The sequence below is a fragment of the Saccoglossus kowalevskii genome, chromosome 16 (genome assembly GCF_978046115.1).
Source record: "Saccoglossus kowalevskii chromosome 16, keSacKowa6.1, whole genome shotgun sequence".
Taxonomy (NCBI): Eukaryota; Metazoa; Hemichordata; class Enteropneusta; family Harrimaniidae; genus Saccoglossus; species Saccoglossus kowalevskii.
The window spans coordinates 14,513,778-14,540,408 of NC_140656.1; the positions used below are offsets into that span (position 1 = coordinate 14,513,778).

A 26,631-nucleotide genomic window follows, 5' to 3' on the forward strand; every position below is an offset into this window, starting at 1 on the left:
TACTGTAAACAAAGAAACATAGGGAGCATTGTTAACAGGCAAAGCAAGACTTTCTCGTGTTCTCGATTTTTTTGCAGGAATTTGTTTTGATGAAAGAAAATCGCGATCAAGAAATTGTGCAAGGCAGAAACACACAGGACAACTCTAATAATCTTTATAGACTTTAGTAGTAGATTGTAGACCATCGCCACAATTCAAAATTCAGTCCATACCGGTAACAGCTTCTGTTGGTTGTGGCGGTGGATCATATTCGGAGTGGGTCTATAGAGCATACGTCAAAGAGATGTCTAATCAGCACTCGATGCAAGCCTTGTCGTGGAGGAGATTATATCTCAGTCGTGCCAAACTGAAATCGTCAAGTAGAACTTCGGCACTGTTATCTGGTTTTGCCATGGTGAGTATATAATATCAGAATAATAACAACTCGTTAATCGACGATCTCAGGATGAGAGGGGCGTGGTCTGCTTGACTTTTACCTTTGTCGTATTTTAGGTTCATAACATAACACACGTGTTACTGTTGACAAACAGTGTCAGTCGCGCGACTTCCGCCACTTCCTAACGTTGTCAAGTACTATATTTCAACTTCACATGGCTTTAATAATGCACATATTTGTTATGATGTTTTGTGATACAAGGTATACTCGAAAAATTTGTCATTATTTTTTTCCCTTTTTGTAATGTCCATCCATTTATTCATTTATCCATTTATTTATGATATTTTACCAGCTCAGACTTATAATACTAATACTGTAAAACCATTTATTTTCACTGGTATTTAAAATTGTATGCTTGTGATCATAAAACGGGTTTTACAGAGTTACATCATCCACAAAATCAACCATTCACAGGCCCCATCGATCACCATCTGCAGTGTGATTCAGAACAGGGCAAGTCAACAGTTGTAATTTAAAATATGACAACAACATCTCATGATATTCAGCCATTTTTTTTACAACCATAATTTGAATTTGATTCCTCAAAATAACACATTGAACAAAAATTAAGTTTATTCGGTATAGAATTGTTACAATCCAGCACCCCTTAATGACAATGATTGTGTCCAAATAAACCCACTAGCATTGAAGTTTCCATATCAAAACAAATAGTACTAAGAATATTCTGAGAGATATTACAATATTTCAAAGAAAATTGGTAGGGAGATATTGGTTTTCATGGTGAGCTTATTTCAGCACCTGGATTTTACTTATTAACAAAAATAAAGAAATTAAAACCTATTGAAAAATTATTGCCTTTCCAGTACATAACAACATCAAATTTTACTTATTAGCAAAAATAAAGAAATTATAACCTATTGAAAAATTATTGCTTTTTCAGTACATAAACAACATCAAATTTTACTTATTAGCAAAAATAAAGAAATTATAACCTATTGAAAAATTATTGCTTTTTCAGTACATAAACAACATCAAATTTTACTTATTAGCAAAAATAAAGAAATTATAACCTATTGAAAAATTATTGCTTTTTCAGTACATAAACAACATCAAATTTTACTTATTAGCAAAAATAAAGAAATTATAACCTATTGAAAAATTATTGCTTTTTCAGTACATAACAACATCAAATTTTACTTATTAGCAAAAATAAAGAAATTAAAACCTATTGAAAAATTATTGCCTTTCCAGTACATAACAACATCAAAAGGTCAAGATTATATAGGTATCAGAAGGGAGGATGCATCAGGTGGACATATCTATTGGCATTATTCCTAAACCCAGAACAAGCAACATAATGAGCCTGAGGGGGGAAATATGAAAATTAAACAAAACAACTAAAATTTAAGACACACAAAAATTAAAAGAGGAGGCAATGGGAACACCTACATATAATTGGACTGATTATGTAAGAATTTGGGAAAAAATGGAATCTCCCAAATCAAATTGGGTCAGCTTTTTAACAGTTGAGGAGAAAGGTATTTAACAAAAATAAAAATTACATTGAGGCATCAGAGACTTCATATATATAGCAGTGTTCTCCCCAGACTCTAAGCCAAGCATCGCGGCTAATTTACATAACAATACATTTTATTTGCATAATTTTGTTTGCATAATAATTAGTTTCCCCAACAAACATTATAACTGCAATGAAGGAGAGATACATATCTCATATATTTTATATCATTTAAATTCATTGTGTTTTATGTGTGCATCAAGTCAAATAATGTTTGAAATAGAATAGGAAAGAAATGGAAATACTTATAGCCAATCGTGAATATATTGTTTATCCGTGGAGGTAACTGGTTCGTCATTATTTTGTGTACAAGTACAGTCAGTTTTAGTGCCAGTGTTACTGCCAGTACATACGGGGGGGGGGGGGGGGGGATTTGTTTGTTAAATTTGTAAAATCTGCATGATTGCGGGTTATCAAAATATGAAAAAATTAATAAATCAATAATGACATTTTTTTCTACAACGGCATTTCAAAACTAAAGTTAGCGATTTTTCATTGATATGTCTATTATTTGTGTAACGCTACGATCACGTAACATTGTCAGTTGACGGCATTGCGTTGAACGGGTATTCACCGCTGCTGTTGCGATCATCGGTTCCTGACTTTTTTGTTTAAAAATACACAAACTTAGAATGTTTGCTTAATTAAAACGATTCATTGATGATTAACTTAGAAATGACATCAAAATCGCCAACAAAATGTTGTTTTTATACATCGCGAAAAAACGTGCACTCTGCGCCGCCATCTTTGTTACCTCAATCAGAATCTCCGTTGTAACCCAGCATGCAATTGCATCGGTTGTGATGTCACTACATGTGTTACGTCGCCTTAGGGTGGCGTTCCTCGGTAATGACGCACTATGAATGAGGTATTTCTAGAGGTCAGAGTTCGTTTTTTCCTTGTCCATCTCGTCTGCAGTTGAATAATTTTTACTCCGATTTATTTACAGTTTTCTTTCCAATGCGACTTAATTTTATTTGTTTTTTTTAATTCTTGGTAATTAGTGTCACTGGCGATGAAATAGTAAAAACACAATTAACCGCAGTGCAGCAACTCGGGATAGACCATCCCGACACAATGGGCAAATTATTACTACCCTAGTATTTTGGGTTTGCCAGCTCCGCATCCTTGATAGACTTGGTAACTTCTTGTAGACTTCCGTTTTTATCACTGCTTTTGTAAGGCTAACTATGTACAAAGGCGGGATTACCTTTCGATCAATACATGTTATTGTTTTAAAGATGTGCTAGACGAAGCTGACACTTGTAAACAATACAACGTGAATAAGCATCGCGGGCAGGATTTCAAAGATCGCGGGCGAAACAAAAGCGACACGGCTGTTTGTCTAAGCGACGCGGGCCCGCAGTGCTTGAAAGGCCTGGGGAGAACACTGTATAGTCCTGATATCCTCAGTTTCCACATAAAATGTGAATTTTCTTTTACCAAATTGCAAATTTCCCGACTATACTAAGATATTTGTCAAAGTAATTGTTTCAATATATGGATGGGTCAAAGTTATACCAGGGAATGAGCTTAACACATTCATTATGAAATATCTTAGAGGGCACACTTACGAGGCGCGGAATGTAAATTTATTATTTTGTGTATACTAGAAGAAAACGTTCTAATAATTCAAAATTACGTACGTATTGGAGGCCGTGGTGTGTGTGTTTTAAAATGATGTGTGCATTTAAAAAAAACGGCGTGACTGTGCGTTTTAATGGTATGTGCTTTAAAAAATCATGTGTGTATATTAAATGGCGTGGGTGTATTAAAAAACGTGTGTTTTAAAAATGGCGCGTGAATTAAAAATGATGTGTGTCTTAAAATAACGTGTGTGTTTTACAATTATGTGTATTTAAAAAAATGTGTGTGTTTAAGGTAGAGATGCAGTTTATTTGGCTTGCTTTTTAATTGAGTAATTAGACAATGAAGATGGTATTATATATCCAACATGTTATATATTTTCTGAAAGCTTATTATACAAACTTTGTAAAACTTGTCTTTATTTTAAATATCCAGAATGCGTTTTTGATTTTGGGTCAAAAATATGCTTTTTTGGACAAAAGTGGTTTAAAAAAAATTAGCTTAAAAACTTCAAGTCCGTTTGTGGGTAAAATTACATCACTGGATACCTTGGTATACTACTAATTCAAATGCGTCCACTCATCTCTCTAACGGCTTTCAAAGTCGCACAGCATGACCTCAAAGTTCACTCTTTTCTATTTTTGCATAATTTATATATCCATGTTAATTGCGGACTTGTTATTTTTGTTCCACTCGCCGTAATAAACTGCCCGGACGCATTTTGAAGGGGGAACACCTTGTCAATAATGTGTGAAATTTTCGAGGCAATTGGCCAAAGCGTCTATCAGCTATTTTAAATTAAATCCCAAGAATTCACCAAAAATAGAAGACGAGAAAAAGGCTAATTTGCATATTTGCGCGTTAAACCGGGAATTACTGCTTTGTCATACTTTGTCATACTTTCTAGACTATTGAAATTGAAAGTTAATGTATAGACATAGACATTTTATGTAAAATCGTTGGACCAGAACAACTGCTCTTGAATATATAAATCAGAAACACGTCATTCATACCAGTGTTTTGGTGGGGTCGGTAAAAACACGTGTCAATGCCCAGTAAACATTACGTCATCTCATGAATTATTAAACAGGGGGCGGTCCTAGGAAGGTGACCTTTTATCACGATCAAAACATCATGGCTTCTCTTCGATGTATTTTCAATGAAAAATCTACGAGTATTTCAGAGCCTGTGGTTTACCATGAAGAGTACAAAGTGGGATATTAAATTATTTATCCTCGATGATTTTTATGTAGTATTGAGAACCAACTCCAGGAAGCGAACGCACAATAATGAATAATCGCGTAATCCTAGAATCGAAACGCGAGGCACAGAAGTTTTGTTCAGCGTTTCCAATCCCATTTTTCCCACTGCAACATATTTGTTAAAAGAAATATTTGAATTCTGTTCGTTTTTTAAGAAGGCAATTTTTTTATTTTTTCCATTTTGGTAACGCCTTATTCAGGGATTTTCTAAGACAGTCGCATACAATCAGCGCACGGATGTACGTACAAAACATGCTTTTGTACTACCGGCGACGGTCGCCTGCAAGAAGAGAGCTCCAGCTCCTAACGTAAAAGTTTTAAAATTTCGACCAGTTTTAAATAATTTGTGTTGGAAATTTGACATGTTTTAAGAGTGCAAAATTAAGGTGCATTTTCGAGCGGTCGAATTTTTCTGAATAAAAATCAGCAAATGAAAAAAAATAGGAGTGCTAAACAGTGTGTTCGTTAGTTTAAAAAAAATGGAATGTCCGTCAAATTGACGTAAACTTCCCCATTTTTCAAGGAAAAAGCAAAGGTCGTGGCCGAGTTGCAGGCTAAAAAACTCAAAAATCAAAACAAAATCATCAATCAGTAAGTATTATGACAAGGAAAACAAAACATCAGACGCGGAGAAGCGGTCAGCGCGTCAAAAGAGTTGTTAATGTATCAAGTTACCTCTCTCTGTGATTTATTTTTCATTGAAATTATTTGCTTGTTTTCAATTAATTTTAGCGTACCTCTGCAATTTAATTTAGCATTGTCAGTTGTTTGCTTCATTGAATTAAACGGAGTTCGTCCGGTTGCAAACAATGCTGTCTCGCACCACCTAGCAAAACTTGCGAATGATCGGAAAGTTTGTATCTTCCCGACCCAGTGCAATATATCCGGTTAGAATCAAAGCTCACGTGTCCCTTATTTTAGGGACCAGATTCTGCCGTAAATTCGGGATGGGATTTAGAAAAAAATAAAATAGGACTTTTAAGGTGTATTTTGGCGTCATTTTCGGACATTTCAATCATTCCTGATGCCTAAAATAGAGTCTAAGTTTTACCATAGTCATCATGATTGACGCCTATTCAAGAGTATGATGTTTTTTGTGACTAGCGTGAATGGGTAAGCTTCGTTTCGACAATGAGCTGTTATCACTGTAAACAATGTTAAATTATTCTTCACATGCTCAGTTTATTTTTTGAGAACAATTATTTAAAAATAAAATCTCTCAGTCAATCAGAAACTCGGATTCACGCCTTCAGGGAAAGTCACGTTTGGACGCTCACATCGATTTTGTTTTTCGTTCGGCGGGCTGATGCCTTCAGTGTAGCTTTTGCCTCTTCCGACATAGAAATCATCTGAATCTTCTTTCTACCTCTCTTTCTTTTCACACCACGCATAATGTAATGATAAAAATTAGGAAAAAACGCTGAGGAAATATAATGTTTGGTTTGCTAGCGAGCGATAACTGATTCGAGAATAATTGCACATGCGCGTGAATTGAATGAACTATGACCCGTACAATCTCGATTTGCATATTGTCAATCAAAGGTCCTGTTATTTGATTACTCATGCAAATTAGGCAATTGGACATAAACATTGCCACGTGTGAGTGTTTTTTTATTTTTAATCAGAAAATAACCAGCAATTTTAACGGTGTTCTAATAAGAATTCATTGGTCAAATTTTCACAGAATGTTCTTTAGATAAAAATGTATATAAAAAACGAAAAAAAATATTTTTGATTGAAATTCACAAATAAACTGCATCTCTACCTTAAAAGGACATGTGTATTTTAAAAATAATGTGTGTTTAAAAACATAACGTGTGTGTAAAAACGATGCGTGTGTTTAAAAACGACGCGTGTGTTTTTAAAAATGGCGTGTGTTTAAAAACGACGTGTGTGTTAAAAAAATGACGTGTACGTTTCTAAAAATGGCGTGTGTTTAAAAATGACGTGTGTGTTTAAAAATGACGTGTGTGTTTTTAAAAATGACGTGTGTGTTAAAAACGACGTGTGTGAGGTCGAATGAAAGTTTCGTGTGTGTAAAAAGAAAAAAATGCGTGCATTAACTTATTTACGCCTGTGGGGGCGCTGTTTTGAATAGATTTTTTTGTGTGTGTGTGTGCAAAAAAACGCGTGCGTTAACTCTTTTACGCCTGTGGGGGCGCTATTTGAGATTTATTTCGTTTGTGTGTTAAAAAAATCACGTGCATTAACCTATTCACGCCTGTGGAGGCGTCCTCTCAAGTGGTAACCATTTTCGTTTGTGAATTTCTATAACGTCAATAAGGAAAATAAAATTTCTATAACGTCAATAAGGAAATAAAAAGGAACTTGTCCAGCACGAACATTTTATTCATTTTGCCCTATAAATTTACCGACACTGTGTATACCTCAGAGACCTGGTGATTTATTCGTGTGGTTGGTTGCTGAAGACAATGTGTGGACGTCTGGTACAATGGGGCAGAACAAAGTACTCATACTGGTCTCACAGGCGCTCGGAACGTTTCTTGGATAATAAAAAATGACCTAAAGTAGGGTTGGCATAGTTAATCAGTCGCCGGTATATTTGCCTACTACTCATATGATAACACAAGGTAGGAAAGCGTTCACACCATGGCACCGAAATTGTCCGAAAATAACACGATTCTCAAAATTGTATTTCGATCCACTTCACACAACTCAAGCATGATATCGGTAGAAACAATCGATCGACTGTTTTTAACACACACGTCATTTTTAAAAACACACACGTCATTTTTAAACACACACGTCATTTTCAAACACACGCCATTTTTAAAAACACACACGGCATTTTTAAAAACACACACGTCGTTTTTAAACACACGTCATTTTTAAAAACACAAGCCATTTTTAAAAACACACACGTCATTTTTTAACATGCACGTCGTTTTTAAACACACGCCATTTTTAAAAACACTCGTCGTTTTTAAACACACGCCATTTTTAAAAACACACACGTCGTTTTTAAACACACACACGTCATTTTTAAAACACACGTTTTTTAAAACACCCACGCCATTTAATATACACACATGATTTTTTAAAGCACATACCATTAAAACGCACAGTCACGCCGTTTTTTTAAAAATGCACACATCATTTTAAAACACACACGCCACAGCCTCCAATACGTTCGTAATTTTGAATTATTAGTACGTTTTCTTCTAGTATACACAAAATAATAAATTTACATTCTGCGCCTCATACACACTCCTAGTACAATTAAAATTGTTTGTGTCAAGACTTGTAAAGTACAACTTTATTCTCCATTTGAAATTGGAGATATGATTACAAGGGTGTTCAAACTTCACGCAAAAAAAATCAAATTTGCATGACAGAAATGTGTCTTGTGAATGACTTGTTAACTTTGGTGCACATGTGTGCTTCCCAAACGAGTTTATTGGAATTAGTCATACGTGAGTCATCACATGGTTTGACACATTAAAGAACTATAAATCTCGCAAATTTATTTTATTCTTACAGCCCAAACATCTGAGACAATTAAATGATAATTGACAAAAGCTAAATTACTGCACAAAATAACACTAAAGTCATTCCCTAGAATATAAAAATACTAGTAAAATAAGTTGAATTTTTTTTTTGATTTTGGAAGCAAAAAAAGTTTTGGTCAAATCTAAGGAATTACTGAAATCAATGCTATCAAAAAGAGAATTTTCTTTTAATATTAGTATGGGAAATGCCTTATTTAAAATATTTAAAATATACGTTCTTTCTGGGAGCTGCTCAGGAACATGAAAAAAAGGTTCTCTCAATATATACTATGAGTTGTATATGTTGTTAATACATTTTAATAAAAATATGTATAAGAATGCTAAAATGTTGGCGTATAATGTTGTACGTATTAATTAATGTGGGAGGGTATTTAAACTTTATAGCATAAATATGAATATTACATTAAAAGAAATTTTCTCTTCAAAAATTCTGGGATTTAGTTGTGTTGAAAATTGACAGTTGTTAATATTGGGGTTATTGCTAAAAGTGGAGGTTTGCAAATTAAAACTACGACTTGGTTCATTATCTCGTTTGGTCATTCCTGCATAATGTCAGTTGGTTACTGGGACAGATGTCAAATGTCATCAAATGTCCACAGAAACAGACGTTTATTTGTCATCTGCTTTCCTTGAAAATGTCTGGCTAACAGGTGGCAGTCTGAAAGTGAAAACCAATGACTCGCTAACAGGTGGCTGTCTGAAAGTGAGAACCGATGACTGGTAACGAGGTGGCAGTCTGAAAGTGAGAACCAATGAATAGCTAACAGGTGGCAGCCTGAAAGTGAGAACCAATGACTCGCTAACAGGTGGCAGCCTGAAAGTGAAAACCAATGACTCGCTAACAGGTGGCTGTCTGAAAGTGAGAACCAATGACTGGTAACGAGGTGGCAGTCTGAAAGTGAAAACCAATGACTCGCTAACAGGTGGCAGCCTGAAAGTGAAAACCAATGACTCGCTAACAGGTGGCTGTCTGAAAGTGAGAACCAATGACTGGTAACGAGGTGGCAGTCTGAAAGTGAAAACCAATGAATAGCTAACAAGTGGCAGCCTGAAAGTGAGAACCAATGACTGGCTAACAGGTGGCAGCCTGAAAGTGGGAACCAATGAATGGCTAACAGGTGGCAGCCTGAAAGTGAGAACCAATGAATGGTTAACAGGTGGCAGCCTGGAAGTGAGAACCAATGACTGGCTAACAGGTGGCAGCCTGAAAGTGGGAACCAATGACTGGCTAACAGGTGGCACCCTGAAAGTGGGAACCAATGACTGGCTAACAGGTGACAGCCTGCAAGGGGACACCAATGACTGACTAACAGGTGGCAGCTTTAAAGTGAGAACCAATGACTGGTTAACAGGTGGCAGCCTGAAAGTGGGAACCAATGAATGGCTAACAGGTGGCAGCCTGAAAGTGAGAACCAATGACTGGCTAACAGGTGGCAGCTTGGAAGTGAGAACCACTGAATGGCTAACAAGTGGTAACCTGAAAGTGAGAACCAATGACTGGCTAACAGGTGGTAGCTTGAAAGTGAGAACCAATGACTGGCTAATTGCTGGCAGCCTGAAAGTGAGAACCAATGAATGGCTAACTGGTGGCAGCCTGAAAATGAAAACCAATGACTGGCTAACAGGTGGCAGCCTGAAAATGAGAACCAATGAATGGCTAACAGGTGGCAGCCTGAAAGTGAGAACCAATGACTGGCTAACTGGTTGCAGCCTCAAAGTAGAACCAATGAATGGCTAACAGGTGGCAGCCTGAAAGTGAGAACCAATGACTGGCTAACAGGTAGCAGCCTGAAAGTGAGAACCAATGAATGGCTAACAGGTGGCAGCCTGAAAGTGAGAACCAATGACTGACTAACAAGTAGCAGCCTGAAAGTGAGAATCAATGAATGACTAACTGGTGGCAGCCTGAAAGTGAGAATCAATGACTGGCTAACAAGTAGCAGCCTGAAAGTGAGAATCAATGAATGGCTAACAAGTAGCAGCCTGAAAGTGAGAACCAATGAATGGCTAACAAGTAGCAGCCTGAAAGTGAGAACCAATGACTGGCTAACAAGTAGCAGCCTGAAAGTGAGAACCAATGACTGGCTAACAGGTGGCAGCCTGAAAGTGAGAACCAATGACTGGCTAACAAGTAGCAGCCTGAAAGTGAGAACCAATGAATGGCGAACATGTGGCAGCCTGAAAGTAAGAACCAATGACTGGCTAACAAGTAGCAGCCTGAAAGTGAGAACCAATGAATGGCTAACAGGTGGCAGCCTGAAAGTGAGAACCAATGAATGGCTAACTGGTGGCGGCCTCAAAGTAAGAACCACTGACTAAATAACAGGTGGCAGCCTGAAAGTGGAACCAATGACTGACAGGCAGGTGGTCTTCTGAAAGTAGGGATTAATGACTAACTAACAGGTGGCTGTTTGATTGTGAAAACCAATGGCTGGAAAACAGCATGAAAATGAGATCTTCCTCCGTCATTACGTTCCTGCTCATCAACACCTACTTTTAAGAGTCACTTGAAAACATTTCTTTTAACCAATGTTTTTAACCCAATCTTATTGTCTTTTTAGTCCCCATTCGGACGAAGTCCGAAAACGGGGACTTATAATTCGGTGACCGTCCGTGCGTCTGTGTGTCCGTCCAGAGTCATATCTCAGAATCCCTTGGACCGATTCTGTTCATTTTTTGCATGTGCCTAGTACTTTATGTGGGACATATGCACATGCAGTGGTTTAGTGATTTGATTCAAAATGGCCGACTGGCAGCCATCTTTTTTTGAATATGTTGTATTTTGGACATGCTTTGTCAGTTTTCATTCAAACTTGGTACATAGATTAGGCATGTTAGGATACATGTCCATGACCATCTGTGAGTTTCTGAGTCTGTTCGTCTGTCCGTCCGTCCGTGTGTCCGTCCGTCCGTGCGTCAGTCTGTCCAGAGTCATATTTCAGAATCCTGTGGACCGATTCTGTTCATTCTTTGCATGTGCCTAGTACCTTATGTGGGACATATGCACATGCAGTGGTTTAGCGATTCGATTCAAAATGGCCGACTGGCAGCCATCTTGTTTTTTGAAAATGTTGTATTTTGGACATGCTTTGTCAGTTGTCATTCAAACTTGGTACATGGATTATACATGTTAGGATACATGTCCATGACGATTTATTTCGCAATTGGATCAAAGATAGTCGACTGGCAGGCATCTTGTTTTGTTTTTTTATGCGGTATCTTGGACGTGCTCTGTCAGTTTTCATTCAAATTTGGCACATACATGTACTTTATACATGTTAGGATGCATGTCCATGACAATTTGTTTCAAAATCTGGTCAAGGATGGCCGATTGACAGCCATCTGACTTTTTAGCCTTACTACTATATTTCCACAATTTATGTACCATTTTCATTCATATTTGGCACATACATCATACATATCAGTGTGTTTCATAATCAGATCAAAGATGGCCGAATAACGGCTGTTTTTATTTTTGGCCATATTACTACTACACGAAATACGTGTTTGATGTAAATATACAATCTGTTGTATACGCCACTTGGAACTCAAGTTTCAAGGACACGCTCGCGACAACCCCTCCGCTTTAATATGACGAGCGCAAAGAGAACTTTCAAAAATTTAACGGGGACTGTGTCATTTTCAATGACTTGTTAACTACTTTTTAGGGTCACCTAAAAATTATTTTTTAAAACTATTATATTATTACGATTGTTCAGCCACCTGTGAGGTTTTAATTACAAAATTCTGTTTTAATCCCATTTTTATTGCCATTTCAACTTTGTAAGGCGCTATATAAAAAATAATAATAATAATAATAATGGAACCACATAAAAAATTATGGCAATTATGATTGGACCACAATGCACTTCTTGATTGCATTGAACATTGCAGCTTGATCACATTTATTTATTGAAACAGGAATTCAATGTTGTCAAAGATGATATGACAGATGTAGATTTTATTTTTGGGGTAGCCAATCAGATGTATAGATGATACGTGTTTATTTTTAGGTAGCCAATCAGATGTGCAGATGATAGGTATTTATTTTTGGATAGCCAATCAGAAGTGTAGATTGTAGGTGTTTATTTTTGGGTAGCCAATCAGATGTAGTCTTGTAGATAACTATTAAAGTATACTTCATAGTATTTATGTTGTGTACATTATGGCATGTACACACAAATTTTAGTCAAATTTAAATCTTTTCCGAAATAGACATTAGATGAGAATGGCTGCCTAGATTTCGTTGACAGCGAAAATCGCCACAAAATTTGTATTTTATCTTTCAAATCCTGTACTTGTAACAGTAACGTGATGTTGAGGGAAATAGGACAACGCTATTTGAGGAGGGAAAAAACACTTGTCTTGCTTTTGTTCTCAACTAGATCTGAGTAGCCATTTGCGATTAAGGTCTGTTTGATTGAAAAATGTAAAATATCGCACATCCTTTATAAAAAAAAATCCTGAATATTTGGACAAATTATATTACATCATTATTGAGTTGTCTTTTGCATTTACATCCATTTTTCTGTCGGAAGTTTGGTAAAATAATTAGTCTAAAAGACCCAGCATCAGAACAATGTTTCTGGCAAATTCCAGACTGTGCTTTTGTATGTTAATCGAAAATTTTGACGAAACATTTTTAACAGATGATAATTTTTTCATTTAATTTTGTGTCTAAAAAGTGCTAATATATTATTCCACATGCATCTTATTATGCACCTTTTTTTCTTCTGTAACTGTGTTTTTTTTGTATTTATGTCTAAATTTGACAAAGTGAAGGTATGAATCAGCACAGCTGCACAGCGTATACTGGCCAGTAGGCACAGCTTTTCCTAAGCCACTCTTTTTTTTCTTTTCTTTTTTCATGATGTAGAAATAAGTGTTCAAAGCATTGTTACACTGGGAACCTTTTGGGTATATGCATAATTAATGTGGATTATGCTGTCCTGCCTTATAGGGGTCTGTTTCATTTAGCAGTTGTTGGATTTTCTCACATAGTATTGTTTAATGGTGTTTTTGTAGAAAGCATCCATACACCTGATGGAATCTATTCCGTGCAAAGATACGAAACAATTTCACGACATACAGTTGTACCCCAACATTACCGCATACATGGATGCAAATATTAGCCGAGGAACAACATTTATCAAATATAAAATTTCCTGTGAAATTGAAACCTTACATCAAATAAATCGACTATTTGCAGATTTCTGATAAATATGATATTCTGGTTGAGTTGATCTAGTCTATTCTCAGAGCCCGATGAGACATTTGATTGATGGGAATGAAACGAGAGTATACTTGTCTTTGCAATCCTCTCATGACTCGAGATTTGAGGAGGCGAAACAAACAACAAGGTATACTGTGCAGAAATAAAAACTAGTATGACATCATCTTGACTTGTACTGAATATCAATCAGCACATGTGCCGTATTATATGAGGTCGCCATTGAAAAGCAGTTACAAGTATGCTCCAAGTGTAAAACTTCACATTTAGCTAGCTTTGAGCGGGTTTCAGACTAGCTTAGCTTGTTTTGGAAAGCCAACCACGGATCAGACATTGAAAAGAGGTCTGTCGACTGCTATTCTGAATGAGTATGCCACAAACTCAATGGGAGGACAAAGCCACAGGCATAGGTTCCTTACTAATGCATGGGACATTGAGGGAACTTTGGTTTAGGTCAGCGGGTTGACAAATTAATTTAGCATAAAAAAAAAAATATGGCCTATTGCATGCATGGGTCACATGCAGTGCATCATGGGATATATTTGTACTTCAATATGGCTGACTGGTCACCATTTTAGGTCGTAATAATCTTTATTTCATAATGTTTGAATTTGTTTATTTCTCAGAAATTTCTGGGTTGTAATTGAATTCTCAAATAAAATCGTAACTTTTTAACGCAATCTCATAACATGGCTTATTCTCCCAATATGTCTTTCCATGCTCAGCATTTTCTCAGAACTGCTGTGAACTGTTATTAATCAATTTTGGTATGTTGAAGATTAAAATAAAAATGCCTGGAAGTTGCAACCCGATACTGGTAATATGTACGCCAGGACTTGAAATGTACAGTAGCCCAAAGCGCACAGACTACTGTAGAATACTTTATTTTGGCTTGAAATAAATTTTCGCTATTTTTGCTGAAGGGATAATTCCGTGAAAATAAAATCCAGCGAATATATTTTTTTTCCCTATATTTCACATTAAACTCATCAAAATTCAGAGAAAATAAATTCCAAGCAAAATGCCTAAAAAGCCTTTTCAGCGAAAATTAAATCCAGCGAAAATAAAGTATTCCACAGTATTAAATCTTGTCCTGGGGCTATGTTTTTTTCTGAATCATGCAACATAAGAAATATTTTCGTTTAATGTGAGTGAGTTTGCAATATTAAGAATATTGGATTTATCCATGTTTTAAACAAATTATTTGATATATACATGTAGAGCAAGGACATCTTTGAATTGAAAGAGGGATCTTATTTTGAGATGGTATTATTATGTACATCAGGGCTCAAAATTGACTGTAGCCAAAATCCCCCAAACTACCAAATCTTGTTCCTGGGGTTTTAATTTTTCTAAATTAGTTAATTTCTTTTTCAAATGAACCAATTTGTTTCAAACCAAATTATTTATTTCTATTACCATTTTTCTGCATACCTATGATCATACACTATGAAACCTGATAGACTACCCAATATTACAATGGGAATACCAGCTCTTAAAAGTGGTAGCCTTATAGACTTTCAAACAAATTTGTTAATTCTGAGCCCTGTACTGGAAATATAAATATTATCAAATGTATTTTTAATCTTTGAATATAATTTTTCCGCCAAAATGTTGGTACTACATTTTGCACATTTTTGTGTATTTTTCTTCAATTTCTTTGTTTATTTTGGACCAAATTTTACATTGTCTACAAGTTTGTACAACATTTTTGAAAGAAAATAGATAAAATTACGTGGGTTTATTTTTGTGTATAGTGACAAAAGTTGACATATATTCAGAAAATTAGAATATCAATATAATGCACTGTTTTTTAAACTTGCATTTAAGACAAAATAGTGACATTCACTGAGTTGTTTCTGGCACATCTACTAAGTATTTTTTTATTTTTTTTTTTAAAAAACACAGACTGCAACTTTTATTCTGATAAGCTATTATTTAAATTATGCAACAAAATGTTTGTTCTGTGTCTGGTAATTTGAAGTAAAGACAAACGCTGTCTGCAATATGAACACATCACCTGCTAAAAGCTACCATTGATATGCTGTAAGGTATAATAAATAATGTCAGGTGTCAACAGGTGATGAATACCTATGTTAAAGAAACATATGCTGGATGTACGTAGGAATACATGCATCAACATCTTTGAATAGGTGATTTTCCGTTCAACTGCGAGATCTCGCGAGATGCATGAAAGATGCGCGTCGAACCTCTGCCGGAAAAATCGAATGATTTGATTTTGAACTTGAATTTCTTTATTTCGTAGCTCACATCGACCGGCCGATTATTCGACAGAGGAATATTGCTTTCGCGAATACCCTCACTTAATCGAAATTGTCTATCATCAAATGTGTACAGCAAATTATTAAGCATGGAAATGCCCCCAAAAATATTTTCGCGTTTGTCGAATCTCACGCGATGTTTGACGCCACTACGACGCTATGACCTTTGTTTGTCCTGTTTTTACGCTCGATTTCACGCATAACGCGTGATTCTCGCAGTGAACGGAAAATGGTCCATTAAACCCTTTCCTTCTGTCGTTACTTGCTCACTTTCATTTATTGCATTATTTTTCAGATTGCTATGGTTGAAGTACAACTGGACTATGATCACCCGATACCCGATGCTTTACTTGTTACATTCAGCGTATGTACCACTATCTTAGTAGCGGTCCATCTGTTTGCCCTCATGATTAGCGTTTGTGTCCTGCCAAATATAGAAGCAGTCAGCAATGTTCACAATGTCTCGGCCGTTAACGAGTCGCCACACGACCGCTTGCATTTCTACATTGAGCTTGCGTGGGTGTTTTCTACTGCAATCGGCATCATGCTTTTCCTCGTAGAGATTGCAATCATATGCTGGGTGAAGTTTTACGGTCACAGCACTAACGCCGCTATTGCCGCTACTGCAATCCTTGCACCAGTGGTTCTCATCTTTGTTGCATTTGCAGTGCATTTCTACCGCAATCTTGTGGAACATAAATATGAACGATCAACACAGGGTGTTGAGGAACTCGAGCACATGGCACTGCAGTTAGAGACGAATGGACCCGGAGCGAATCTCAATTCCAATATTCAAATAGTTTAGCACGGACATGAGAGGGAGTGTTTGTCATTCTTAAGTCTTTTGGACAGCTATACTATGGTGCCAAAGTGACCAATTTTGGAGGTGGTCAATTTTTTTACAATTATTCATTGTTTTTTTCAAAGTGTCACAACTCTAAAAACTATATTTTTGCATTGTTGTTTAAGTTGACTTTACTGTACATTCAGACAGTAATCAGAGTTGATAGATCTGCCGTTGTTTGACAAAATATTGAGATTGCTTGGGACATCTTGAAATTTTACAGCCAATGGAAATAAGCTTACTGGGGAGGAACAAATTTACAAATACATGTACGTTACTGATCTATTCTTTGGTGCCAAAATAAGTTTAGTTTGATCTCATAAAGTACATTTAACAATTTCAAGGTATGTACAAAAAGATATGTGGAATACAGGGAACAGTTCATAGAGATGAACTGTCAATGCTCCCATCTCATTAACCATTAACAAGCCAGTAAAAATCACAAACAAATTAGACTTTAAAGGTAGGAGCCTACTCATAAATGAAAATATGCTATCTTTATGCAATGAATTGTACTGTTGGCCAGTATAATGGTTTTGACTTTGAAGTCACCAGTGATTGGTTCTTATGGTGGAGGCATTATACCTATGTAATAATGTGCTGTGACTGATTTTCAATACTTTTGATTAACCTGAATTATTTCGAAAATCTATTTTTTTCTACAAAATAGCCAATTTTTCAATAATTTGGTACTTTTTCTCAAAATATAGGATTGTATAAACACACAACAAAATGTGGTGTTATTTTACTATGGAACTATCACTCCATGTTTGGGCAAAACATCCAAAGAACATTGGCATATTAGGATTAACTTTCCCAAAATTATGTGTAGGTTTCAGGGGATCATGAGATTGTGTTTTATTATATGACATTGTGTAGTTGGCTATGTATCACAACATTCACTTAACCCTTATGTAGTCAAGTACATAGGGTGACAAGATTAGATTAATACCGGGTTAAACCTTATTACATGTATATATTTGAACTATTTTTTTTAGGCTGAACAAATGTATTTTAACTAAAATGACTTTATAAATTTTAGGTTTTTCAACTTCTCAGGTTTGTAGACACTATTTGGAGGAGGACAACTGGTGAAAGTATGAATGTCATCTTGTTTGTCGAGCTGTTTATTATTGTTGATTTATTTTTATCCCAGACTGCTATTATGTCCTTTTGTCTCTGCCGTAGACGTTATTTCTTTGACATGTCAGGACTGAATTTATTCGAAATTGATACAGCGATGTGATCAAAAAAGCCACAAATAGCTATGTTTAAATGCATAATTGATTAACCATTTCAAAGACATGCCTGGGTTGATTTCATTTGAACTTGACATAAACATTGTTTCTATATTTAATTTAAATAGCCATAATTGTTTGTATATGATTTCCAAAATGTTTTTTGTGGTGGACGAATGTTTTGGCTCCGGACGTTTTGGCCCCGGACGTTACGGCTCAAATGTTTCGGCCCGGATTTTTCGGCCAAGAGTTTCGGTCCGGGCGGACGTTTCGGCCCGTGGCTCTCCTCTATAAAATAAACGATCTCCAGTACTCTGTTAGTATGTAAAATTAGCGTTACAAGTGATGTTGCCGACATGAGTGAAGCCATACAGAAATATCTCCCAATCTCATCTAGCAAACAGAGATGGTAATATAAAAAAGCAACGTTTTACCACGTTTATTGTTAATATACATGATGGACATGAGAGGACACAATGAACTCTTTCTAGTGAAATTCATACCTATCGTTATAAGTGATGAAATCCATTATTTCATAACAATAAGTGTTGACAGTATAAGTTATTTGTTTATTTATATTTGTTTACAGAAATATTTAATACATAGTCTATGATGTCGGCATAGAGTTGTTTACAGAAATATTTAATACATAGTCTATTTCGTGATGTTGGCATATATTTGTTTACAGAATTATTTAATACATACGAAACGTCTGGGGCCGAAACGTCCGGAGCCGAAATGTCCAGGCTGAAACGTTTGGGGCCGAATTGTCCAAGGCCAAAACGTCCAGCATTCGTTTTTTGTTGCGATGTAATTGTCTCGACATCCATGTTCCTTTTTACCACTTTTGTGTCCTCAATTCAGCCAAGTACAATACAGCAGTGACTTGTCTTTTTCATGAACAAGTTCATTTTTTTTCTCCCTTTTTTTGCTGTAAACGCTAGTTTTTAATTTCGTAAAATTTGACGAATTAAATTTATGTGGACATGTAACATAACAATAGAGCTTATTGTCTCCCTGCCAAGTTCATGAACTTAAAACCCAGTGAAATTAAATGATTTGACAGTATTTACATACCCAGGTTTGTTTTTTATCAGAAGTAAATGCCTGTTGCTCAATAAGTAGGGTTGGCGTGCTTTCGTTTATGTCTCTTGGCTTAGAAGTTGATAATTCCAATTTGATCATTGCCTGTCAAGATACTAGTATTCTCAAAGACAGACCAGAAAATACAAGTGATTTTGTTCCGCTTAAAAAAGGATTCTTTGATTTTTCTCGTGATTAGTTCTGACAATGTTGAGGCACTATTCTTTGTAATGATTGTGTAGATTTTAAATGGATTCCTCAGTCCAGAATTCATGCATATTTTTTTTCAGCCATGATTATTCCCTGTGTTGAGTTATAACTGAATATTGAAGAGGCTTGTCCATTATGTTAAATGGAAGAATTATATTGTCCCCCAGCAACTTGTATATTTTCTCAAAGAGTTTATATTATTTATTAGCGTATTGCATGTAATTGGGATACGAGATAAAGTATTGTTTATTAAAGGTAACTATGGAAACTGGCATACATGAAATGATTTATATTTTGTTATACATACTTGGTTACATTAAGCGTACAGGTGTGCTTGTTTCCATGACAGCATAAATTTACATTATTTGCAATCCAGTTTGGTTGCAATGTATGGAGTGTTCCTGTGATAGACAGGCACACGGTGTTCAAATTAATAATTGGTGCTCTACGTATTTTTATCTATTCTATATTTGCTGGTTCTGCCTTTTGGCTGCAGCATATTGAACAGCGTCAGTAGGCAGATTTACAGTCTTGCGATTGTAACCGTGCCAACATTACATTATTAAGATGACAGTATTTGTATATGTACGGTATATTTTTTGTTTTCTAAATAATTTTTTTTAAATATTTGCCTTTATTTTGATTTTTCATGAAAATTTATTTTGTTCTTTCATGATTTCTAAAATTTTGGCAAATTCCCAGAAGAAGTTGTGTACATTCTTATGACTGATATGTGAAGATCAGGAAATATTAAAGTATTTGTTTTGTGGATAAAATTCAACTTATTTATTCATGCAATATGCCATTTCATTATTTCTTCACAATTTATCATTTTTTTTATATTATTGAATTACGGTATATGATACTCACAGCTTGTATAACTGTTTTTGATCATTTAATGAAATAAAAATAAAAACATATTTATCATTAAAGGAATCAATCTGTGTCACTCTTTTTTTCAGGAATATAAGATGACCCAAAAACAAGACTTTTAGGTAAGATGTAATCAATAGCTGCACAAATCGAAACTTTTTTGAATAGATATTTGAGGTGCAACATGTTTCACATTTTTATGTATAATTTCTTCTATAATTAATTTTGTGATCAAGTAGACATGAATAAACATTTCATATGAAAATCAAAATTGTTGAAAAAAAAAATAATGCAGGTTTATTTTGAGTCTGATAAAAGTTCACTTTGATACTCAAAAGGTTGACCCATTTACCCGATCTTTACTTGATAGTGGTCGTCGCTATGGATCATTTTCAATGTAGGTCCCGGTGTAAACAATATAATGTGTGTAAAATGCAAAATTAATAATCAATTCTAATATATCACTGGATCATAAATAATATCAGTTAACAATGTGGTCGATAAATAATATATACATTTCTTATATGCTAATTATGCTATATGGTGTTTGTATGTCTGGAATGTGCAGGGATTATGGGACAATCTAGCTTTGTTCAGTAATACCATCAAAGAGAAATGGCCTCATCAATTCTCGCAGCTGGCTGTACCCAATAAAAAAAAAACTGATTATAGGTCGTGTCATAATTCATCTAGTTTACTAAATATCAACTGAAATGTGAATCTGACCTTTGCTATGTATAAAATTAGGAAATAAAATTGTATAGTACTCCTGGTACCGGTTTTACAACAGTATACTAAATTGTACATCTATGGACAGAAAAACTGATAAAAAAAAATGTGTCAATTAGTTTTCTGAAACTAATGTATGAATAGGTGCAAATTGTCATAAAAAAAAACATTTTATTTCTGAGGAGAAATTTATTTTTGTTTTCTAAAATCTGAGAAAAATCTGTCATGCACTTGTTTATGCACAATGACCAGAATCATCAATAAATATTTTCTGTCATTGGTATTTGATTTGTTTGCTCTTGAATTGAAATCTCACAAATTATTTTTCAGAAAAATAGTAAAATTTAGAAATTTTCCTTATTTTTTTTATAATCAACAGATGCAGATGCTTGATTGCCCTACTGTTTGTTTTCATCTTTGTCTCCATGGTAACATCTCTACATCTTCTAAAGTCAGAGATAAAGAACATGATTTAGAATGTGCATTTTTGAATTTATGTTATTATTCTTTTAATGCGCAGTGACAAAACTAATTACATGTTTATGGAAATTAAGCAAAACTACCAGGCCAACATAATGTATGTATTAAATGTATGTTTATTTAATAATTTTATTTGAATAAGGTCAGTAGTTGTAATTCAATTAATTTTCATATGATAGTACTGGTACATGTATTTATTACATACTTACTCAATAATGACTTTGCATTTATGGTAGTTCGTTTCGTCTTTACATTTGTGACAGATGGCGCCCTCTATTGGTCTCAGAAAACTAGTGTCTGAGTGAACAGTGCCATTATCTGTGAGAATTATCACAGGCATAGTCATGTGACATGGAGTGTAGAAACACCCTAGGGTCATACACACCAGCTGACTGTGGTCACCTGGATTAAATAACCATATAATTATCGTAATTTTTTAAATTACAATTTATTGAGTCATAAAAACACTAACTGTAGTGCATATACAATATGCTTCCTTCCTATCCTTCCTTTGAATTCTATTTTTATTAACGGCAAACCATAGACTGTCGACAGTCTAGGCAAACCACTGTTGAAAATGAAATGTACCATAGAATACAACGCATGCGGTTTTTTTACATGTGTGCATATTTCATCAGCTCATAAGGCAGTGACAATATTTTGCGCCAAAATCTTTCTACAATTAATTGTTTTAGTATTTATAGTCAACTGTATGTGACATTTTTTGGTTCACTGTAAATTTGTTTTTTTGACATAATACATCATAAAAAAGCCACTTTGGTAGCAGTTTCCATAGAAAACAAACTTCCTTGGTAAAAAACAACTAAAACTATTGTCAATCTTTTACTTTTAGACATCAAAAGTACCAGGTAAGACACTATATATCGTTTTTTCATCATATGTCATCGAGGAAAATTTTGATATATATATATTTTCATTGAAAACATTGGTAAAATGTCCTAAAACAACAGTTCCTCAAGAACATTGAAGACTGCACCTAAAACAGACTGTTTCACTGTTTTTTGTTGTTCAGTTTTCCTCAAACTGAGTATGGTGACCACGTATTTTTCATTCATTTTTTCATCCTTGTAACATGATATAACAAATATGTAAAAGTGACAATATTTTTACTTTTCTGTAGCATCCTCTTAAAATAGACCCCCCTCTCCCCTATTCCAACACTTCAGCCGTCCGAAAGATTCGAGCTACCAGTACATGTATTATTTTTAAGTAACTTAGGTGCCTTCAAAGTGCATCACGGGAAAGGTTGCCATGGTGTATGCGCAAATAGCATGCGCATCGTCTTTGAAAAGCGAGATCGGGGAAGTGAGTTTGTTTACAGCAGAAAACTTGTGGTTTTCTTGAAAAATCATCACATTTGAAAGATTGTGAAAGTCTTTGCCGAAACTTAGAAGATCGGATACCATTCTAATGCAACAGGATCCTACTTGAAGCGACCTGTAGCTGTAGTACGTTAGATTAAATCGTCGCAGCAAAATTCATCTCGAGTCGGTTTCAACTTATCGAAACCCCCTTTTTCTTCTGCTTTATATCTGGGCCTTTAATTGGGAGGGAAACATGCCGCATATGAAACCCCCCAAAAGGGTCCAGCCCCTCTGGAAGGAGTGGGACTATAAAGCTCAAAAGAAAGGCTTGCACAGGACTGTGTACGCGGTGAATGGCGACGAATACACGGGTGAATGGTTAGATAACATGAAGCATGGTGAGTAAAAACTGAAATGCACCGTCTTTACATGTAACAGTTATGTACATATGACATCCCAAACATCCGTACTACAAATCTATGACAGAGTCTGTGATCTGGTGATTGTACGACTTTCCACTTATGATTCTAAAAACCAGAAGTCATGATAAAATAACATGGATATTTGAACACTGTGACTTTGAATAACAAACAACAATAACCACAAAATGCTGCAAATCATTATCCGCTCCTACGATTTTGTATAAAGCCCTGAATATAATCGTTGATTTTAACAGGCAAGGGTACAAACAGATGGAAGAAAAGTGGAGCCATATATGATGGAGATTGGAAAACTGGAAAACGTAATGGTTTTGGTACATTAAGCATCCCTGCAGTGGAAGGTGGTTTTAAAAAGCAATATTCAGGGGGATGGAAAAATGACAAAAGACATGTAAGTTTTATCAATAAGTAATATCATCTTGACTTTCAGGAATATTATATAAGGACAGGCAACTGTGGTCTTTCTTTGATGTAATGTCTTTAAGCATTCATATGTGATTACAAACATCAACGAGATTACATCTGAATATTCCAAGACAAGTTACATCACAAATGTAAAAAATCCAGGAAAATATTAATTACATTTTTCAATGGATGAATTCAAAATAAAACCATGTCTACGTAACACATGAGCAGTAGGACAGAACCTACTGTAAAATCTGTATTAGAAGCCGCGGTTTCTAGTAAAATAGTACAATACAACAGAGGGAATGTGGCTTCTATTAGAGCATCTGCACATATGAGAAATGGTTAATTTTTGGTTCTCAATTGTTCAAAAAGAATGGGTGTGATTTCTTTTTAGGGATGTGGCTTTTAATAGATATTTAACGGAAGTACGTTTTGAAAAACTTGTCACAAAATGGCATAGAGATGACAGTTTTATTTGTAACTCCCAGTGCATAATAGAATAGTCACCTCACTACTCTGTAATGTTGATAGTCCAAAATTACCATTATACAATTACCGGTAACATATTACGTTGTCATGCATATTTTTCTCAACAAAAAACACAAGTCTACACTGCATTACATGAACAGTAGTACTTAACTCGTTGGTTGTGAACACATCTGATAGAGCATGCCTGTAAAAAAAATAAAATGGGCTGCTCAGACTATTGGATTGTGATATGGCAGTTTTGGACTTATTGCAAGTACCCAGATGTTCACAGAAATAGAATTTGATACAGTAAAATTCATGGAGGCATGAATGTTTTTAAAAGAACTTTATAAAATAAAATTTATTTATTTATTTAATTTGGAAGACGCTTTATTCAAATCCACAAAATATGTTCTTTTATTAGTTGTAGAAGCTGATTGGTAATGTCCATTCCCCATGAGTTTTTGAGTTTTTCAATCCTTGGCTGATTCACTGCTATGCACCAGTAAACACATTGTGATTGGTCAATTTTTTTTTCCATTATTCATGCTCTCATGAAATTCACTGTAATGGCAATGATTTGGAAGTGTTTTTATTTATAAATTCCTGTTTCCAGGGTTATGGTACACATTTTTACAACGATACAGAATATTTCGAAGGTGAATTTTATGCAGATAAGAGAAGTGGCTGGGGTCGAATGTACTATGCTGATGATAGTATATACGAAGGAGAATGGTACGATGACAAAAGAAATGGACAAGGAATGCTTAGGCTTGGTAAGGTTGTTTAACTTGTCTTTATATTGCATGAGCTTGAAGTATTCATGTGCAGAATACAATTTATCTGTAGCGCCCTCTGGCAATAAACTGCTTTTGTGGCATAAAATTATGCGTGTTAGCAATATCATGGAAATAGACATCTCTGTTTAGTTGTATAGTAATTGTCATTTAGTAAGCCTCTACAAAACAGTATTTTTTATTAACAGATGACTATAGCTCAAAACAAGTAGAAATTGAAAATATGTAATCATGTACACATACATGACTCAAACCTATGCCTGGTTATTGCACTAAATTACTGTGAGCATATCACAGCGCACCACCGCGTGTTGTCTGACATGGATTGTTTCATGATTTTAGCATGATAAAGCCTGATTATTAAGCCTCCTGTGTTATGACATGTCGTGAGGCAGTTCACTTTGCTTTCTATGAGTTTACAGATCAAAATTTAAGTCATACAACTGCTCCATTGCTAAAGATGACTCATAGAAATGATCTACTGTAAAATGACTAATTTTCACTGGGTTTAAATTTTGCTGATTTACCATTTCAGGGTTTTTCAGTGGGTTTTAAATTCACGGTTTTATCATTTAGATAATGTGTTCTATGCTAAATTTTACATATTTACTTGGTTTTAATTTAGCACATTTTCCAGTTAGCGAAATAAGCAAAATTAAAACCCAGTGAATAATTAATCCTTTTACAGTATTCCTGATTTCTATGCTTTCAATAAAAACATTGTTCCATTCTGTTTGGTTGGTCATAGCTGTATTTGAAATGATCTTATGGATAATTTACTCATCAAATAAGATTTCTTGACATTTACAGCAAACGAAAACAGATACGAAGGTTCATGGAAGGACGACAAAAAGAACGGAGCTGGTAAATTTTACTACCTAGACAAAGGACAAATGTTTGAAGGAGTGTGGGTGGAGGATACTCCAAAATGTGGCACCATGATGGATTTTGGCAGAGAGGGTGCCCCAGAGCCAACTGTTTACCCAATCCCAACAGTAAGTATAATCATCAGGTCGCTTTTACATTTATTTTATAAAGGACAGCTTGGGGATCAGGACGATCTGAACATTTTGCTCCATTAATGTGCTTTTCAGTGTTCAACGAAGGTGTATGAAAGTGTGCCTTCTTTGACAATTTGACATCCTGCCAGTTTGTTTTATTTCCATCAGCTGTGCCAACTCTGATTGGTCGCACGTCTTAGAGGTGCCTCATATGGGATTTATGTATTTTATAGAGATCAAATGCCTGACCTCTTGGAATTTGTATGTTTTTTTTGTGCAATTTAGACTTTAGTCTGTTACTGACTCAGAACACGGCTTACCCTTTTTGGCATTTTGTGGAATAAATCTACATTCTCTAATTAGATGCACTTGATGCTGAATATCTACATCCCAAATTCAGTCTCCATGAGCACAGAAAGAACCCATACTGCTTGTCACAAGAGGGCGCTATATACAACTTGTTGATAGCATTAAAAATAATGTTTTCTTATTTTGCAGTGCGAGTTAAGAGATTCTGAGGCAGTCCTGCAGCAAGCAGAAGATGTTTTTCTTCAGGAACAAGAATAACTAAAGACAACATGTATTGAAATAACTTAACTTAAATACCACCCTCTATCAGAGTGTTGTGGATAACCCACTCTTATATGTATGAATTCACCAAGAAACCTTGGAAGTTTGTGTACAGTACCAGACCACAATTAGAGAATTTTTTTATGTTTTAATTAATATTTGGTATATATTAAAATTGTACCCTTTTCATGCCAGTGAGATTTCCAGATTGGTTGTATATATTAATTGCATTTATTAAATCTTACATATACACATGGCAAGACTTTTGAAGTTTTTTCTCATATTTTATTGTTAGTGTACA

The 26,631-nt window shown here is 35.1% G+C and overlaps 2 protein-coding genes across 2 annotated transcripts; both read left to right on the plus strand.

The window, feature by feature from the left end:
• The first annotated feature begins 46 nt into the window (after positions 1-46).
• LOC100371578 (protein orai-2-like) lies at positions 47-20,175 on the plus strand. Its single transcript, XM_006819000.3, has 2 exons — positions 47-394; positions 16,160-20,175. Exons 1-2 carry the CDS (start codon positions 284-286, stop codon positions 16,667-16,669), a joined length of 621 nt encoding a protein of 206 aa, XP_006819063.3. The 5' UTR covers positions 47-283; the 3' UTR covers positions 16,670-20,175.
• A 2,459-nt stretch (positions 20,176-22,634) lies between these two features.
• On the plus strand, positions 22,635-26,590 carry LOC100369627 (MORN repeat-containing protein 3-like). The gene is made up of 5 exons (XM_002736770.3): positions 22,635-23,044; positions 23,323-23,477; positions 24,579-24,738; positions 25,570-25,754; positions 26,259-26,590. The coding sequence occupies exons 1-5, from the start codon at positions 22,900-22,902 to the stop codon at positions 26,325-26,327; spliced, it is 714 nt and encodes a 237-aa protein (XP_002736816.1). The 5' UTR covers positions 22,635-22,899; the 3' UTR covers positions 26,328-26,590.
• Positions 26,591-26,631: the final 41 nt, after the last annotated feature.

Excerpts from the sequence above, each read along its gene's own strand:
- LOC100371578 (XM_006819000.3), top strand. The coding sequence starts at position 284 with ATGTCTAATCAGCACTCGATGCAAGCCTTGTCGTGGAGGAGATTATAT. Across the intron at positions 395-16,159 it reads TGTTATCTGGTTTTGCCATG|ATTGCTATGGTTGAAGTACA; the intron begins GTGAGTATATAA and ends ATTATTTTTCAG.
- LOC100369627 (XM_002736770.3), top strand. The coding sequence starts at position 22,900 with ATGCCGCATATGAAACCCCCCAAAAGGGTCCAGCCCCTCTGGAAGGAG. Across the intron at positions 23,045-23,322 it reads GTTAGATAACATGAAGCATG|GCAAGGGTACAAACAGATGG; the intron begins GTGAGTAAAAAC and ends TGATTTTAACAG. Across the intron at positions 24,739-25,569 it reads ACAAGGAATGCTTAGGCTTG|CAAACGAAAACAGATACGAA; the intron begins GTAAGGTTGTTT and ends TGACATTTACAG.